At 32.4% G+C, this 19,750-nt stretch overlaps 1 protein-coding gene across 3 annotated transcripts in view; it reads left to right on the top strand.

Annotated features, from left to right (window-relative positions):
* The window catches only part of chas (chascon), a 287,576-nt gene extending 270,108 nt beyond the window's left edge, over positions 1–17,468 (top strand). For 2 of the 3 annotated variants that reach the window (XM_089636729.1, XM_089636728.1), the window contains exon 11: positions 15,515–17,468. In XM_089636729.1, coding sequence (XP_089492855.1) covers positions 15,515–16,811 — 1,297 coding nt within the window. In that variant the 3' untranslated portion in view covers positions 16,812–17,468. Of the gene's footprint in view, positions 1–8,342; positions 8,393–15,514 lie in introns of all 3 variants that reach the window. The other variant, XM_089636730.1, reaches the window with a different exon arrangement.
* The last annotated feature ends 2,282 nt before the right edge of the window (positions 17,469–19,750 follow it).

Here is a 19,750-nt window from a genome sequence, read left to right as displayed (position 1 = left end):
GCAAATTTGTTCATAACGTGGCGAGTAATTTGCGCTCCCATGTAAAAATGTCTATTCATTCAAAAGCAGATTTTACTTTTAAGAAGTAAATGGTGATATTATAATGCGAGATGCCTATTTACTGTCAGATTGATTTATTGACGAATCACAGTCAGCTTCACCCCCTTCGTTCTTCAACAGTTGATTTTACCCCTCGCCATTATCTTCTCGTCTATTAATTCCTATGTCTGTGTATTAAACAAAGTCGCTATCCGCGTCGGTTTGTGCGATAAGTTCTTCTATTGGAGTTTTCACCATTATTTAGAGAATTTCTTCCGGAAGGTTTAAATATATAATGCATGCAAATTATATTCATGAAAAGTAGAGAAAAGTCGATGTTTTGTAATCAAGTGTGTAATGCTGTCTAAACCTTGAGAGATTGTACTACATTAAAATTATGTAGTACAGAATTGTATATCTTAAAGAAGTCTCACAACCTCAAAACTTTACCCCAAACCATTTGTAAGTCCCCGAGCAACGCCAGGTGCACGTCAGCTCGTATATTTATAATTATTTCAGAAAAAAACATTATTTGATATTATTATAATTACTTTACATTATGAATACTACTAAATTTTAAAAATGTGTAAATGAAATCCTCGGCACGGGAGATCCCAGTGAGAATATCATTATTTCTATTTGTTACATAAAAGATAATAAAACTCTTATAATTATATTATAAATAAAATTTACAACTTCAATAAAATTATTTAGTATGCAGTAATAGTGTTTAGTGATACAAGTTCGTTTCTTAACTTACAAACCAGGTATTATCTCATCGCAAGGCAAAGTTGATTGCCAACAAAACAAATATTGACACAAAACATGAATTTTGAGTGTTCTTACATTGTTTTATTTTCAAACACGTAATTATTATTGAAAAATGTTAGAGTGCGGATGCTATTACATATTTTGTCATCATTTCGTGAATCTTGAGCGACAAAAATTGACTTTTCACGGTTTGTTTATAATTTTTGTATGTTTTTATTTCACTTGAATTACTAATTGATAAATGCATATTTATTTCATGAAAGATGATGTACCTTTAGTGAAAACATTATTAACATTATGAGTCATGGTTGATCGGATGGAACGTCGCTCAACTCTGTTTTGGTACATACACACATGGTACCGATCAATAAAACGTCTCTCACACACTCTTGCAAAACTAGTCCAAAGATGATGTATTGGGTTGTCCTGATCTTGCTATGACTTGTGACTTGTATAAATCATATATATATGTACATAAACATTTAAAATTGGTATACATATATATTTATACCAATTTTAAATTATGAGTTTTAATGATATCTAGTATTTAAAGCTACAGATAATTGTGTACTTTGGTGGTTTAGCTGAATTATAAGTAGGTCGTATTCAAGTTTGACATGTGGCATTTTTTACAACTATTTACATACCACAAAATGTCTAATTATTCGACTTATATACACGGTGTCCGGAAAATTGTAGTACAAGCGAAAAGCTAGTGGATCTAGGTCACATTTGGAGTCGATTTTGTGATTTAACTTTTTTTGATTTGAGCTTTCGTTTTCGAGTAAATCAATTCCAAAGTAGGAAGTTTATATGTTAGTGTTTTTTCTTATCGGTCGCCACTGGGATAATATCAACTGTTTAAGTTTTAGACCCGGCATCAAACGTTTTTTAACAGTGTTAAAATGTTGAAAAAAAATCGATATGCTCAGATCGAAAGAAATAAGTTTTGTGGGCACAGTAATCCACCATTTAATTTTAGGTTTAATGTTCAGAATGTATTTGTTAGGCAGTGATTAACAAGTTGATAAATACATCGTAAAAGCACGGCGTTGAAGGCAACATCAACGCAACAGGTGCCATAAATCTCGTCTTGAACTGCTCGAGCTAAAAGCAGATCAAATCTGAGATCTGGCCGTATAACTGCGTCACATTTCCACTTCCCACCTGTCGGCGCGCGGCGGTGGGCAGACGTAAGGTTGTCCTGTGCTAAACCTTCACCTTCGGTCGCCAAATACGGTTCCATCAATGGCTCGAGCGGAATCTTTCCATTGCATACAGCCGATCGATGCCGTAATATCAAATTGCAAAAAAACTCGCAAGAGATCTGATTAAATTCTATAATAGCTAGTCGACTAATTCCATTTAATAACTTATAAGAAAAAATAATGAAATCCATGAATTAGTTATATAAACTGATTGCAGTATAAATTCGTGAAGCATGTTTCTAAACCCATCCAATATCGTATTCAAAATATGTATATTGATTTGGAAAGAAAATAAGGCCGGTGTAAAAGTAATCAAAAAGATTGAGAAAGGGACACATAGATGGATTAAGATGGCTGGGCAAAGAAAGGAATGTCTGGAGGTTATATAATTAAATTCTGGGACGCCACAGGAATACATGGCACGATAGAATGGATCAAGTAATTGAGACCGGTCAAGTCAAGAGTCGGTACCCTTTAGCAGAATAAGATGAATGAGATCATTATGAAGGTGAATGTAATGGTAGTATTTGTGTAAGAGATAGAGAGGCTGATAAAGATATTGAAATAAGCATAAAAGCAGGAAATTCCGTTAATGGAGGACCAACAGAGTGCGTTTTTTTATGCTGTGTGAAGATTGGCGTTAGCAAAATTGTATCCTTAAAAGTGAAGCTAGCAGTCCAAACTTACCCTGATGTTTGGCAGTGTGGCGCGGAACTGGCAGAGGAAGGATGAAGGTAGACTGGTCCTGTAGAAATGAGATCTCTGAGGCTTGTGATTGGTAAAACCATGTATGATCGTAAGAAATGAAGAGATTCGAAAATAATGAAAGCCTAATTTAGCATAGTAAGTAAGATTAAGAAAGGGACGCTTAGATGGTTTGGGCATGTAGAGCAAATTATTGAAGAAATAAATTTAGTAAGAATTGTAGAAGAATTCGGTGACGTCCAAGGAAGACATTTCTACGATCGAGTGAACCAAACACTTGAGTCGGGTCATGTCAAGAGTCAGAAAAACAGAAGAGTATACATGAGACGATGTATGTATGAACCTGAATGAGACAAGGAGTGCGTGCCAAGCGATCTCGGTACTCGGTACTTTTTTGGCGTGCCGTCCTCTCTGCCTACCCCTGCGAGGAAACGACGTAATAGTTAGTTATATAAAAAATATGGTATGTGTTTCAGGAAAGATGTGAGTGGCATTTCAATATCTGTTCTACCCATTGTTACGGTTATGCTCAATAAAAATTTCTTGAGATCGTTTTAAAATTAATTCAATACCTGAGTTGACGAGCTCCAGAGAGCCGATCTAATGAATTCATTAATATGTTAATCAAAGCTTAAGATGGCCATTATTCTTTGATCTTTGAAGTTATTAGTAAACTATAAAGTACTCAACTATGTAGATTTAGTAAGCATTATTATGTTTTTCGTGTTTCAATGGGTTCACAGTTAGCTCAGCGGGATTTTTACGAGTTCGCAGTTCGCGTTGTGAATATCAAATTACAGTTAGCAAGGAGCAAAATAATTCTTTTGATGTTTTATTCATCCGTGATAATGAGGTTTAAGAAACAACAAAACAGAGTGCTTGCGACAAGTCACCATATATTTTTTTCCATATAAGTTGGATAGTGAAGGTAATTAAATTTCTATGTATAAAAAATAAATATTTATTTGTTTTTCCCTATAGACTCAAAAACTACTGGACCGATTTCGATTAAAATTTCAAAATTTGTTCTTATTAGTGTCATGGGTATATGGAGAGTAGTTTGAATATTAGAAGAAGTCAGAAATTCGAAAGATTCAAGGCGAAGCTTGATGCTAAATCACTATTTTGATTTATCTTTATAACGAATCGGTGTACATTATGAATACCAAAAAATATGATTTAGATAAATTGAAGGTTTTCCTATCGTTTCGCTTGAGTAGAATACAAATAAATAAAAAAATATAAATGTAAACTACAAAACAAAAAAAAAATTCAATAGAAATGTATGAACGCGTAAAGGAAACAACTTAAAAAAATACGGTATTATAGCTAAGATTCTCTGTGACAGTTTCACCTAATTAACTTTGTTATAAAAATATTTACAAAATAAATAAAAAACAGTTTTGTGCTTGAAATCGAACGTTTCTAGACTCCGTTTGTCAAGCAATCATAGACTAAATCAATGCAAGCAATACAAGGTATTGCAATATAAGGTATATCAAGAATATACACATCTGCACTGGAATGAGATAAAGAGTTGAATTAAAGTCGAAATTATGCGGTTTTTTAATAGTAACAATGTGGATATCATAATACTACGTGAAGTGAATAGTAGAAAAAGTCGGGGACGCCCGAGAAAGACATGAATCAGTAATTATTCGTGGTAAAATGAGCGTACGTGATGAACGAAGGAAGAGGTGTAAGGAGAATGTATGATTTGGAAGTGAATGTTTGAAGAAGTCGTGGTACGACTAAGTGAAACAAATACTTAATACAATATAATAATGTTATTTCCACCTTAAAAATGCACCCGGTAATCAGGTACACTGGAATTCATAACCTCAAAATTTTACACCAAATCATTCATAAGTCCCTTAGCAGAGATGTGCAAAATGGGTACCCAAAACCATTTGAAATGCAAAATGGAAATGGGTCAAAACTTTTCCATTTGAAAATGCAAAATGCAAAATGGTTTTTAGAAAAGCATTTCAAATGCAAAATGCAAAATACCTATTTTCAAAATGCATTGAAAATGCAAAATGGTTTCTCAGGTCAAACAATTAAAATAATTATAGAATTTTTAAACAATTTTGTCATTTAATAATGGACATCAATGTAGAACAAACATATTACATGATGGTAAATCCAAAAACACCACGACTACAGATTATGAAACCACAAAAAATTTGCGCGGGACTAATGTTGCCAACGTAAAAACATAGAAACTGCTATCTAACATTTAATATTACAGTGTCATGGCCCCGTGTTCAGTATTTGAATCAGTATTTTTTGTAATGGTATCACTCAATTGCCAGGGCTCCTACCATGGAGCAACTTGACAAATGTAAATTATCTCTCATAGCGAGGTTGAGGACCGACTGATATTTGGGGCTTATGAAAAAAAAAATGAGTGGAGATAGTAGGAAGAATGTTGCAAAAAAGCATTTAAAATGGAAAATGCATTGAGAAAAGCATTTAAAATGCAAAATGCAAAATGGTTTTTAGAAAAGCATTTAAAATGCAAAATGGAAAATACCCATTTTGCATTTTGCATTTCCATTTGAAATGGATTTATTTGAAATAAAGCACATCTCTGTCCCTGAGCAACGCCGGATACACGTCAGGTAGTACCTTATCTAATAACAAGGCAAATATACATGGAAAACAAGATATCATGTAATGCAATGAAGATTCCACACTAATGCACGAATAATGTGAATAAATGCAGATTTAAATAACGCTAAGCAAATGTAAACAATAGTAACCTTGGGTGACCTAGTGGAAATACTTCCTTCCTCCGAGCCGCGAAGATGACTCTGATTGGTCTCATCTTTGAGTTATAAATCAAACAGATTTCTCTCATTCTAATCATTCGTTGCAGCTCTTCGATTTTATTTTATGAAACCATTGTCACGAACATTGCATCAGCTTTTTAAGATCTTTGTATTAATTTGTTGTTGTTTTTTTTTATATCGAACAGCTGTTAACATTTTTGGTTATATGAATGGTTCAGTAAGGATAATTTAATATAAAATATCGATACGTATGCAAAAACGAATATCATTCAGAGTGATGTTTCGTTAATACAACACAGCTGTTTCACACGTAATCAACTTTTTGCTTAATCATTCTTATAATAGGTATTGATGATATATATAACACTATATTAAAATATCTTGGAGCTGATAATATCACCTAAATAAATGTAACTGACAGTACTAGTGATGGACGTAATCGAAAAATTTTATAATCAAAATAATTGATTCAAAAATGTTTTTTGAAAAAACGTTTTTTTAAATAATGACTGTCGATTTTTGCAGGAATCAAAATGCATCGAATGAATTTCAATAAATTATTCGATTAGTTATTCTCGGAATGAAAGATTTTTTTAACATAAATTTAATTTACAATTCAACCGAATGATTTTTTAAACTTTTTGTTCACGTTGTTCTTATTAAAAACAAATTTAAATAGTATTTCGAGTAATTGAGTGAGTAACAGGCGTTACGTCAGTGTATTTTAAATATCTCTGACAGGAAACAACTGCAATATGGGATATTATATCGATAGATGATATACTGAGAAAGTGCAATGGCGACATTGTATACCTCTCCAGCCGGACACTTGACTCAAAGACCCTCAACCCAGCATCCCCTAAGATGACATAGGGTCTGAGGGAAATATTTTCCTCAGGCCACCTGTGTGGAGCTGATGTTAATATAGAGATATTTAGAATTGGCAGTGAATGGTTGATTCCCCGTTGTAGCGATCCCGATAAAGTATTGGAAAATTTAAGAAATTTTGTTCTTACCAGAATATACATCTGTGTAGCTTACTTTTTACGTCCAATTCTGTCAAGGTGAGGATAGTGGAAGACGTCTTTCAAAGAAGTGACCTTATTCAGCAGTAGTTCTAGTAAGCATAGCTGAAAAAAGCAAATATATAATGCGTTCTTCAAATTGTTGATAATTTTAACATTTTTCTAGTGGACGTGTGTTTTGTCAAAGGAATAAATTTTAATTTTTAATTACCTTAAAAGGCTCCAGCTATAAAAACTCAATGGAGCCTTTTGCAGTGAGTGAGGCACAAATAACTCGATTTTCCAGATTTGTTATGAATATCTAATGTTAAAATCGCCGGAGATTCTTGTTCCCGAACGAAAATGTTTTTAAAATTTTTTTATCCTATCGTTGAACAACAGTGTACAAACAAGATAGTTGCTTAAATTACACGATAACAGTATAATGTAATAAAATTTCACAAACAATAATAAATCGACGTAAAATACACTTTATGCAATGTCCACATCATAAAAAAATAACCTCTCACCAATCTATACAGCTATATCTCAATTCAAAGTACGTATTTTCTACTATTGATTGGGTGAATTGAATCTGACAGAAGTGATTTTCCACTAATCTGTAATCTTTCTCCATTAATCCTTCCATAACCTTTTGCGTATTTTTATTAATATAAAAGTAATTCATTAATTTAAATGTGGAAATGTTCAAATACTCACGAAAATCTAAAAAAGGAAGCCCTTACTCAAATTTTCTAAGACGTAATGCATTGCAAACGTAATACCTACTATTTCCGTACCTTTTTGTTTTTGAATTTTTAAATTTTATTGTTTTTCACATGGCATATTTCAGAACAAAGCATTCAATAACGCGTTGAATCTAAAAAAACAACGATCTCTCCAAAATGAAACTCACAATTAAATTGCTCTACTAAAACATATTTAGTAAAAACTGACTTACATTAAAATCAATTGAGTATTCAATCGCGTTCTCATGAGTCGTCATTGATTCAACGATCTGCCGATGGTCACGAATTCTGATACCACTCCGAATGATCGGTGCATATTAAATCGTTGAAACAGGTTTTTAAAACGGCTATTTACATCCAGCACGTCCCAAATGACCTCTGACTTGTGAGAACTATATTTTTAATAATCACCACTATTTTTTTCAATAGTTGTTAAGTGATTAGGCAGGTACTCCGATGTATACGTGGGATTCGAGCCAAAGACAATATGATTTATATACATTAATTTGTTGCAGAGTTGTTTAATAAACCAAAACGGGCTATTAAGTACCCACCTATTTAGTATAGTATAGAAGTAGAAAATAAACGCTAAAAAAATATAAAATCACAATCGAACGTTAAAAATAGTTAACAGATTTGAAAAATATAAAGTTTATCAGAACGACAATTTGTTTTTTTTTTTTAAATACAATTTCAAGCTTGATTACCCGACTTTGAACTAGTTTCATCATGGCTTCTTGTCTTATTTTTATTACAATAAAATGAGTACGTTATAACTCCATATCTCATTATGGAAATTAGATTGATAGCTGAAAATAGTTACATTGCTTTAAACACTACAAACAGAAAAGCTATACAATTTTCATGGGGGTCTCAACTTACCAATAAGTTACTGGGATATTCAGACATTATCAGACATACAGATAAGATTTATATGTAAGATTTTGCTTTTATTTAACCCATGGCTTTTTTAGAATGTAAATGGAGATAACGCTTAAAGCTTATTAACAATAATATTTAATATATTTTTCATTCCAAAACCTACAGAAAATAACCGAAAGATTTTTACAGCTAAAGGGAATACTGAGTGCCCCCTTTTTCGTCGAGGCTTATTAAAACAGGTAAACACCTTATTTATAATTAAAATATCATCCACACAATCGGATCACTTCTAAAGTCTATACATGTACATACATGTACATACGTACTTACGTATTCATTAATAAGCCCGTTTTCAAATATCATCAATAATGACTATGCTTCCTTTTATATATCTGGTAGACTTCGCTTACAAAAAACGTTTATATAACGGAATTTATTAATATTTTTCCTTGAGCTCGCTTTACTAAAACAGCTTATAAATAAAACAATATATTGTTAGATAAATTCATTTACGATAATAATATACCTACCTATAAATAGTACCTATAGAATATGACGTTCAAACAGATTACAAATCTAAGAGTTTAAAAAACTAACTAGGAATTGTTCATATGTTAATATTTTTTAACAAAAATTCTAGCTGTAGTAACCGGCGTTGTCCTAGATTAGGATTTTTAGGAAAATAACAGTGCGAACTGAAATTCCAGATAGAAATTAAAGAGCATCACAAATTGCCGCCAGAGTTTGTTGCTTCACACGAACAAATTTCAGACTTATAGTGAAGATTTTAGAAAAAATAAAATAAAAAGATACAAACAACAACAAAACAAGAGACGAGTTTACAAAAAATGTAAAAAATAAATAGTTTTTAATATGTAGTAAGAAAACTTCAAGCATTTTACGATCACCATTTAGATATCTTATAAATTAAACTTTCCAAAGAGATAACTTTTTAAACTATCTTGTCTCTTGAACAGCTGTCAACATTCGTTACAACTTGGCCGCAAGTCTTCGCGTACGAAATGATTTATATCTATCGCTTGCATTAAATAACAGTGGCAAAATCGTCATCCATTAGTGGCAATGACCCGCAGATTTACAGAAGTCCTGATTGATTATTATATTAGCATTTCTCCTTTCACATATCACAGGCACACGTCAGATAGCACAGAGCCCCGGGTCTAGGTGGATTCTGCGATGAGAGAATTACTATTATATTCACGGGCCGAGTTTCTCTAAGTACGGGCCGAACTGAGCGGTTTTTAAATTAGTTTTGTAGAAACACAAATTAATATCTTATGTGTAATTTCGTACGATAGGTAAATATGATACAATGCCTTACAAAGCTTTGCACTTTTTTTTGTTCACAAGGAATTTATTTATGAGTCAGAGTAATAATAATTCATGTTATGTAGTTTTGTATCTATATAAATCTATTTAAAATTGTACCCCTTTAAAAAAGTGGCGCATGTTTGTAAGGGGAGGGTCATGTATTTAATTATTGGGTAGTTTTTTTACAAGTTTTTTTAAGTGTGGTTGCTATTTTTTTTACTTTAAGTTTTTAGTTGAATTTTGAATTCATCGAAGATAATTCTTGTTTTCTAGCAATTTGTTGAAGAATTTTGTTTCCATTGTAGTTCTATTGACCCAAAGTTTATGTCTGAGATTTGTAGTGTTTCTGAATGCTACGGTTTTATATAAAAAAATATATTCTTATAAAGTTGCATGGTATAGAAACAAAGTGTTTAATTTAAATTCATTAAACATGAGTTTTGAAAAATATTAACAATATTTTTTTATGTTTTTATTTGTAAGTTTTTGTGCAATGTAAAGAGATCCTGTGTGACTTTTATAAGTACAACACCAACTTTTTATTGACAAAATTCACATCACTACTAGAAAACTGAAATTTAGTTAAAATTTACCTAAAAACAGTAGTTTTTAGGTATTAATGTTTGAAGTCAGTACTCTTCAACAATTTTGCCTGTACAGACAAATGAAAGAGGAACTAACCAGATATTCGTTAAATCATTCAACTTGACTACATATATTAGTTTATGGATCGTTCAATATTTAAAATCATCTGAAACGAATCACGTCATTTTTTAGGGCCTTACCAATAAACGTGTTTTAAATTTCACCCCACTATTAAACATTCATTAATATAAGGTAAATGTTTTTTTTTTAATTAGAAGTGTAAAATTCAAAACACGCTTATTTATTAGTGAGTTAGAATATATTAAAAAATGGCTTGAGAATACGTTAATAAAAAAATGTATAGAAATTCGCATAGCTTTTTTATCTCTAATTTCAACCCAAGGACAATATTCAGATCTAAGTTATTTCCATCATAAGCTAAGGAGCCTTAATTATCTTTTTTTAACTGTGTCTAGGAAAAATTATTAAGAAAAATTGTGTTTTTAAAAAGTTACCAACCTAAAAAAAAATCTGAAAACACCAGAAGTCACAACACCACTGGTAGGTACCTACCTACATTGTAATACATTATTCAAAGTTCGTTTCAAGATGGTCATAGCGGCTTTTTGGGGGCCGACTCGTAAAGACTTTGGATTGATTATATTTTATAAGAGGTTACGACATTAATAGATTAATGTTTAATGTCAACCATCAGAAACGCGTTACGCCTCTTCCATTTCCACGCAATAATTCCATTAGTATATAATTAATGGTTTCATTATTTTATGCACATACGACAAAAAGTAAAATTTAATTGATTTAAAACTCATATTTACGTTTCCGTAACACTTCGTTTCAATTTTGAAAGCAGTAAAACTGTAGAAAGACGAGCTTTGGCGTCGTGAAATTTGTACAAATTAAACCGTCTAGAATTTCTAGATCAAAGCAATTATTTTATCTATCGATTTCAAACGTGAGTCAAAAATAAGATATAAGAAAAAAAGTTTGAAAAAATGAGTATTGCCAATTTATTAATATTCACTTGAAATTATTCGTAATCCGGTTAAAAACGGGATTGCAAGACGTTTCCTATATTGTGACGAATTGCGAAAACATTATGATTTTTATGAATACGTGTTCAGACATCGTGATAATACATTCGTATTTTACTAAAAGTTTAACAGGAAACCTATCAATTCATTATTTAACTGTCTGCAATAATTTGAACAGTTTCTTAAGAAATTAGCAATACTCATTTTTCTCCGTGGACTAAGTAAGTTGCGATGGAGAAACGGGGCCTCATTGCTTACTACTAATAAAAGCCATTTATTCAGACCCACTTTCCTTAGTGGAATTCCACGGAACCGTGGGTCATCGAATGTATGCGATCATTTGTGATATCCGGCATTCCTTGGCCATGCGACTATCTTTTAAGTTACATCGCACATTTGTAGGTTGCCAGGTCACACTAGGTTCACAATGCGTTTTGCATGTGAAAAATAAACTAATTAATCGTTTTGGTATTGGAGATTGTAGAGTTTCTAACAATTCACGTATTACCTACAAAGGGGTAATAGCACTGAAGATATAAATCGATAGAATTGTGTTGTGGGCGTGTCCATGTGCCCGAAGTTTAATTATTAATTTTTAAATATCGAAAATCTTTCTTGAACCGCTAATTAGTTTCATTTGCCTGTCTGTGGCCTCGGAGTACAAAGATATTTTGTAAATTGACTACAACCATTTTATTTCGGTGGGTAATAGTAGTATACGAAATCGCACGATAATAAATACTGTTGTAACCTCAAGGTCGAGGCACAGAATATTTTTTACCGAATAAACCATCGATGATCATTGTTGTCTATCACAAATAAGGTCAAAAAGTATTTTAGTAATAGTGGTTTTTATTTAGAGAGTTTGTGAGACAAACCCGAAATTAAACAAATTGGCGCAGCCGGTAGGATACAAAGCGAATATCTGAGTATGCATTCAAAGTGTTGCATTATACATAGTAAGACGACTACTTAAATGATTTGGTCGATACATAGTTTGTTAATGGGACAAGGCATGATATAACAGCCACTGCCACGTAATACGCAATATTATAGTTTCCTACCTTTCTCTTCCCCATCTCATTCCAAAATAGGCAATATGCAAAAAACAGCACCGAGATGATGTATGTGCAATACGGTAATGCAAATATGTATAGTCAAAACCTTACAAATGCTGGGTGGGTCAAATATAATTTAACATTTCGATTTAACAAATTTATCGCTGATTTCCAAGAATATGTTCAGTAAGTAAGGATGGGCTTTGGAACATTGAATTAAAAATGAATAAATTATAACGTACAGAATATTAATGAAATCCTGTATTAGTTATTAATTAAATAATTTATCGCATATTTTATTATCTGCCAAAAGACCAATTATGCAAAATCTTTGAAAGTTTTGTGAAGTAATCATTATTCAAGTCACTTTGCATAATGTTTATAATTTTAATCTCATAAAAACGACTAGTCTTATTATGTTTTGAAACTTCAAATTAAAAAGATGAAGCAAACAATATGACGTCTTGTCTGAGTAACGACAGTTAAATTGATGCTTCAAAGCTCCAAAGCACATAATATAAAATGACTAAACATAGTTGTGTTGGCCTATAAATTACAGTCAGAAAATAACAGTGCAATTACACGACAACCTCATAGTTCACCGTTCAATAGATTTCGCCCTTTCAGAAAAACAATTAGGTTTCTTCTTTAAGGCTCCGTAGTAAGCGTTCAAAAAGAAGAAGAAGATGATTCGAAAAGGAGATATGTAAATACGTATGTTAGAGGGAGCGCGCTAATATTAAAAACGATAGTAATAAAGCGAAAATTTTGAAAAAATTACGACTTGTTTGAAATCGAGCAAAAATCTTGGTTAAAACTAGAAAAAAATATGTTTTTTTTATTCCGTGAGGAGCAATAAAAAAAATTGTGGTCAGTTTTTATATACAACGTCTTGGACAACGTTACAGTGTCTGAAACGTTGGCTAAAGAAGGAGTTAGCGCAACACGGTATAACACCCCAAAAACAAATACCAAAAATACTTTTGAACGTGAAAATCTTCATATTTATGCGAAGCTTACTTTTTAAATTCAATAAAATTACATCAATCATCCGTCATTATCATCATCAACACTAGATCTAACAGCACGACAGAACGCAGAATGACTCACAAGAACACAACACGATAGACGCATATGGAATTAAATTATTTACCTTACTTGCACCTTGTACAAATGCACATTAGTATCGGAAAATGCAGCGCTTCAGTCTTCTCCAAAAGAATTTTCCAAGGTTTTCCACCGCTAGCGACCCGAACAGAATGCGTCATGCAATTAATCTTAACTATTACGTATTGTACTGATTAAGTTATTGAAAATGTTAACTATTATGTCAAATTATTAATTAAGCAAATAATGTTGACGAGTTTTCCAAAGAAAATCTTAGAAATTCGTAATTTGTGTTTGAAAAAACGTTATAATTGTCTTACCATAAAATTCAGCCAAGAAAACACCAGAAGTATTCATATAGTAATTAGATGTGTTTTTAATGTACTACTCTAAAGATGTCCATATCAGCTTAAAGCCGTCTAAAAAGTTTGAAGTCATTGTATTAGGTACTATATAATCCCATCATGAATATTAACGTTTTAAATACAGCAATAAATTCAATAATTGGATTATTCTTAATGATAACGATAAGAAATGTCTACATTAGCTTAGAATGAAATTAACTTATTTGTCAATTATTGTTCAATGCATGTGCTTTACGCGTTTATCCTCGGATAAATTGATTGGATCGTAATATTTTTTCAATTCGTCGCTTCTACATTACGGAATCATAGTGGTCAAAAGTTCCTCAAATGATGTCAATTTTATCAGTCAGAATCATGGTAGTGTAGATGTTTTATTCCTCATTAGAAATTTTGGACCGAACACATTAAGATACTGCTTTTGTTTGAATGAAAAAGTGCCCACATTCGCAGCTGTATGTAGGTAAATGACATGCTGAATAAAAGTACCAACTTAATCGATGTCGCGAAATTGTTACACTTACCAAACCAGTTTCTCTTCTCCCACCTCCATCGACAGCTTCATTCAAATCTCCCCAAGAAAGTAAAAGCAATTACTTATTGTTTTTTTATCACATGTGTTTTTTGTGAATTTCTCTTTTGATTCGCGCAAAATTAAACATACCACAGAGTAGTATTTTAAATAGCGAACAAAAACTAGTGCCACACCTACAAAGATGCAATAAATCAAACGAATCAACTTTTCAAAGAATGCTATGTTCAAATGCTCAGCACCTGAATTAAAAATTTTAAGCGCAGGTGTATTAAAAAAAAAGAAAACACAACAAAGTGAAAGAACCTATTCGAAAAGCCTAATTCGCAATTGAATTTCATGGACAAGAAACACAAATAATATATTTATCACTAAGCAAGAATTTTCCACGTTTTGAATAATATATTATTTTCAAAAGTACTTGGTGAAATATTAATTGACAGTTTCTCGCAGAAATAATGCTTGTTTTATTGCATTTGTTCACCTGAGAAGGTACAAAATAAAGTGTGATGTCATTGGTGCTGATGTTAACCTCTTCTGGGTGGCATTATTTTGGTCTTAATTATTGTGTTCATAGCCATTGCTGGAGAGTTTGGTTTTTAATCCCCGTCCGTTATGGTAGTCGTAACAATGGACGTATTTGTAACTTTGTTACCCACATATATTATTGTGATGACTAGACTGTCAAAATCGAAAGATCACCAAATCAAATTCTTGAATGTGGTTTGTCGGGTTCTTTAATAATGTTGGCGGTCTGTTAAATGGACATGTTGAATCTAAAATTAAATTATTATAAATCAAAATAACCTCCCCACGCTTGGCGATACTGCTATCTGAAACGTTCGATCTTTCCCGTGATCATTAGTTTAAACTTTATTTATTTTTTATCCCTAACGATGTAGAATAAAGATTGTATTCCATCCTACGTTGTAGATCGGGATGTTAACGGCTATTCTAATTGCACGTCGATTATGTAGGCGTATAATGATGTTCAAAAAAATATTTGCGTAGTTGCAAGTTGGGAATAATAATTAAAGCACAAGTTGTTTTACTGATGTGGAAAAACAAAGGAATGCTTTGCAGAGGTGGATTTCATTTTATTCTGCTTACATATCTACAAAACTAGAATATATTATAAGACCTACTGTACATCTATATAAAACTAATTTTAGAGGTGCCCTCACAAACAATAAAACAAAAAAACAAGAGCATAATATTACGCTCCCGCCTAACCTTTATTTATTTACCTAACGAACACCAAAGCTGAGACTGAGCTGAAAATTGTTTGTGTTTTATCAGCGAAATTCTAAAGATTTGTTTGTTATTGTTTCAGGAACAATTTTACAACAACGCTCGGCAGATTCAGCAAATCTACTAGCCGCCTGGGGAACGGAGGAACCGACGACTACCTGCGCAATTCTCAAACTCTACCTCGAAAGCTTCACGATGAACAAGTCCAGAAGAAAAACAGCTACCAACAATCTTCCGCATCTCCTGCCAGGCAGTGGGAGAACGACCGCCTTACCAACAACAAGAGATCTTCCAGCACCATCAATGTTTCTATTGTCAACGTGACCCCCCCATCCTCCACCCTGGGACTCGGCAGACCTATAACGAACGGTGGCTTTCCAAGTGTTCAAGGACCTATTAAACCTGCGAGGACATACAAGGCATTAAACAGAAGCAAAAGTTTTAACGTTCACGCCATGGAACCTTTAAATGACACACACAAGCCAAGCTTTTTGAATAACTCCAGTCGCCTCAACAGCTCTAATATTTACAAATCAAATCCTCACTTGAGTCGTTTGGATGAAACTCCCGAACAGCTGAAGAGCCCCGCAATAGTTTCTATCATAAGCAGAAGTCAGAGAGACTTATCAAACGCCGTCCAAGAAGAGGATGAAGAACGAAAGGAAAATCTATACAGCAGATTTGCCAAGAAGGCTTCTTACTCCAACGGTTTCTCAAAGCCGGTCGAGAATGGAAATGGCAATGTCAATGATAAGAAGAAGATATTCATGAAAGGCTTGCTTGAAAAGTCTCCCGAACTTTATCAAGCTCTTCACGGAAACGATGAACACGACGGACTTAACGGCAGAAGTAAATCCCCAACCCCAATTTACAACAGCACACCGTTGAAGAACGGTTTCAACAAACAGTCTCACTACAAAGAAGATTTATCGTACAAGACTTCAGATCCTTACAGACGCGATACTGGATCCCCTTATCGACCTTTAAACGGTGTGGACAAGTTCAAATCTTCCGAGGGCTATAACAGTCCGGGCTACAATGTGGCCAGGAGAGGCAGCGCCAATAGCGATAACTTCTCGGAGACGTACCGCACCCAGTCCAGGTCTGATGACCCCAGAAGGCCCAGTGTGACCAACACAGTTCAGACAGTCTCCAAGAAAACCATCCCTTCTAGAGATGGAAGGACGAAGGAGACCATAGAATCCACGGAAACAACAACAGTCACCAAGAGTCGTTTTGTCGGTGATCCAATGTCAAACAAGTACGCGGACAATGGTGGCAGATTAAATGGCTTGGACAACAGGAGGGGAAGTGGACAGTCCAACGAAAGACGTGGCAGCAATGGAGTGGTGATTGATGTGAGGGATTATCGGAAATGAGTTTTCTTCCTTAACCCTACTAAGTTTCTTCAGTTTTAACCAATTAACCATTCATCAAAAGTGATTCGAACAAAATATCTGTGTCAACTAACTCGAAAATATTTCCAATAAGTTGTGTTCGGATTTTTACTAAAATCCCAAAAGTGAACGTGTTCTTTTCAAAACTTAACAAAAGTTACATACAAAATGTTATAATATAAAACTCTTTCTAATACGTAAGATAGTTTATAATAATAATGGCCATAAAAGTTGTAAATGTATCTGTACCTACGTACACATTTAATAATATGAATGTTATTATTAATAAATTTATTTAATCAGTAAAATAATTATATTAAAATAAGTCACGTGAAGTGAGGAAAGTAGTAGAAATGAACAGAAGATGGAAGAAAGAAGAAGAAATGCCATCGATTCTTAAAGAAATGGTGCTTCGAAAAGATAAAAATAATAAATAACTGAATAATGAGTTGAATTTACAAATTGTTTAAATAAAATCAGTATTTTAACATTTTTATTGTTTACTTAACAAGCGTTTTTAATAATTTTATGTTCATCAAAGTAATATCATTACTAAATAATGAAAGATACCTTGGTCTTATATACGTGCCAAACATTGTGAATATATATGAGAAAATAAAGTATCAAAATGTGACTATTTATTTTTGGTTTCATTTTTAAATAAAATGGTTACCCAAGATACAAACAAAAAATAAGTGAAACGAAATGATGATACATCGTAATATTCAATAATACAGACAGAATGCTGTACATACACATTGTTCAAATATAACAAATAATGGTGATACCTTTTCTGAAATTGAATTTCTCTGTTATTTCTTTAGATACAAGTCATAATATTATCATTTTTTTTAAATAAACATAAGTAAAAAATACTCATTGTTGTCATTAATTTCAATTTGATCCCAAAAATAACTTCATGTCGAAGTCAGTATTTCATATATATTATATGAACGTTATTACATAATTTAATATGATGTATGTACGTATTTAAATCCCATATCTGAGTAAAAAATATTACAAAATAGGGTGTTAAGGGACGTACTTGACTAAGTTTAACCAGTGATTGAGTAAAAATCAATTAAAATCTTACTGAAAGAGATTAATGAAAAAACTATAGAAAACCAATCAAATAGAAATTAATAACTTTAGTCCGCCTCATCAAGTCACCCTAGTGAGGAGGATTAAGATATACAATTTACTATAAATACATATATTTACATCATATTTTGTATGAACAATGTTTAAATAGTCGCTTTAATCAAATTTTAAAAAATTGCGGAAAAAAAGCTGGGAATGAAAACAGTGGCGTTGACCTCAAAAATGTTTACAAATACACTGGGTGAAAATTCCAGACACCAAAGATCATGTAAAGACGAGTTATAATATGTAGTTTCACTATTTAAATAGATATAACGTTTACACAAAATTAAGCGTGGATTAACAGATATTGACTGATTTTTGGTTGGTCTCATACGCGCGTCACACATTATAAATATAAAGTCACTCATTATACATCATTCTGTAAATAGTATAAAATAAAGTCAGTTTGTGGGGTTAGCTCTTCTAAACTACACAACGGATTTTGATGGGGTTTTCACCGTCATTTATAGAATTTCTTCCGGAAGGTTTTTTATTTATAAAACATGCATATTACATATTTATAGAAAGTAGAGAAAAGTGTCCGAGCATTGCCGGGTACACGTCAGCTAGTTAAATATAAAGTAATCGTCTACACTAGTTTCATCTCGTTTACTTTATTGCGTTAATCAAACAGTAGTGACACCTATGGTAAATTCTTTCTAACTTTGTTCACAAAATTTTACAGTACTGTGGTTCGCGTCATCGATGAATTTAAATTCCAAAAAAAATTAAGAGATGGCAGTAATTAACCGATGTTTATAGTAAAGTTGTAGATTATCAAAATGTAATGTACCATTTCTTGGTTTGCATCATTGCTATTTTGATTGGACTACAAAATAAAGCGGCAGACGGCAGCGACGACAATAACACCTATTATCTAACTGTGTAAATAAAAAAGTAAGGACGGGTTGTTTCGGAGAATTTGAACAATTCTTCAAATTTCAAAGTTAATTTTCAGGTTCTGTGAAAGATTTTTTCAAGTTCTGTATTTATTTCAGTTCTGTCAAGCAACTACCCTATGCTGATATAATAACAGAACTTGAATAGGACTTTCACAGAACCCGGAAATCGACATTGAAATTTGATGAATTGTTCAAATCCTCCGAAACAACCCGTCCTAAATGTTCGTTTCTTGAAAATCTTACATCTCCGAAAGTTCTTGACCTATAAACTTTGAATTTTTTATACAACGTTGCATTCGAATATGTATGTTTTTTTTAAATTATTTATTGAACAACTGTTACTTGGATGTACAACAACTCTTAACGATAACTTGTACTGTACCTGCTTATATTGTCCGTACTCTGTCTATTATGCTATGTAATATACACTAATTATTGTACTCCTGATCAGCTTACCTTAAACATTGGAAACACGTAAAAGCCTTCATGGTGGGAAGAAATAAATTTAGATTTTAAAGTAAAAGGTAGTATGTACGATATCCCACCTATATAATCAAAAACAAAGTTCGATTTCGCAATAAATTTCAAGCATTTAGGACTAAATTTGTGGTGAACGTAAAACATCAGATAAAAATAAAAACATTGGGTGGGGACCACAACGTTTTTTTACTATCCATCGGTTATTGTTTTATTATAATTATTATTATTGTTTTGAAAACATTTTGTTGCTGGAGACGCGAATTACTAGTACTTTTCACAATGGTGCACAAATTGCTGGCTGTGTAAAAAACGCTAAATCGGGAGAACATAACATTCAAATATATATAATATTTTGTTTCACTATCTAATTAAAGATGCTTTCAAAAATATGTTATA

The sequence above is a fragment of the Hesperophylax consimilis genome, chromosome 10 (genome assembly GCF_061612785.1).
Source record: "Hesperophylax consimilis isolate HC1 chromosome 10, BYU_Hcon_1.0, whole genome shotgun sequence".
Taxonomy (NCBI): Eukaryota; Metazoa; Arthropoda; class Insecta; order Trichoptera; family Limnephilidae; genus Hesperophylax; species Hesperophylax consimilis.
Note: the sequence above shows the minus strand (reverse complement) of the source record. Positions and strands in the feature narration are given on the sequence as shown.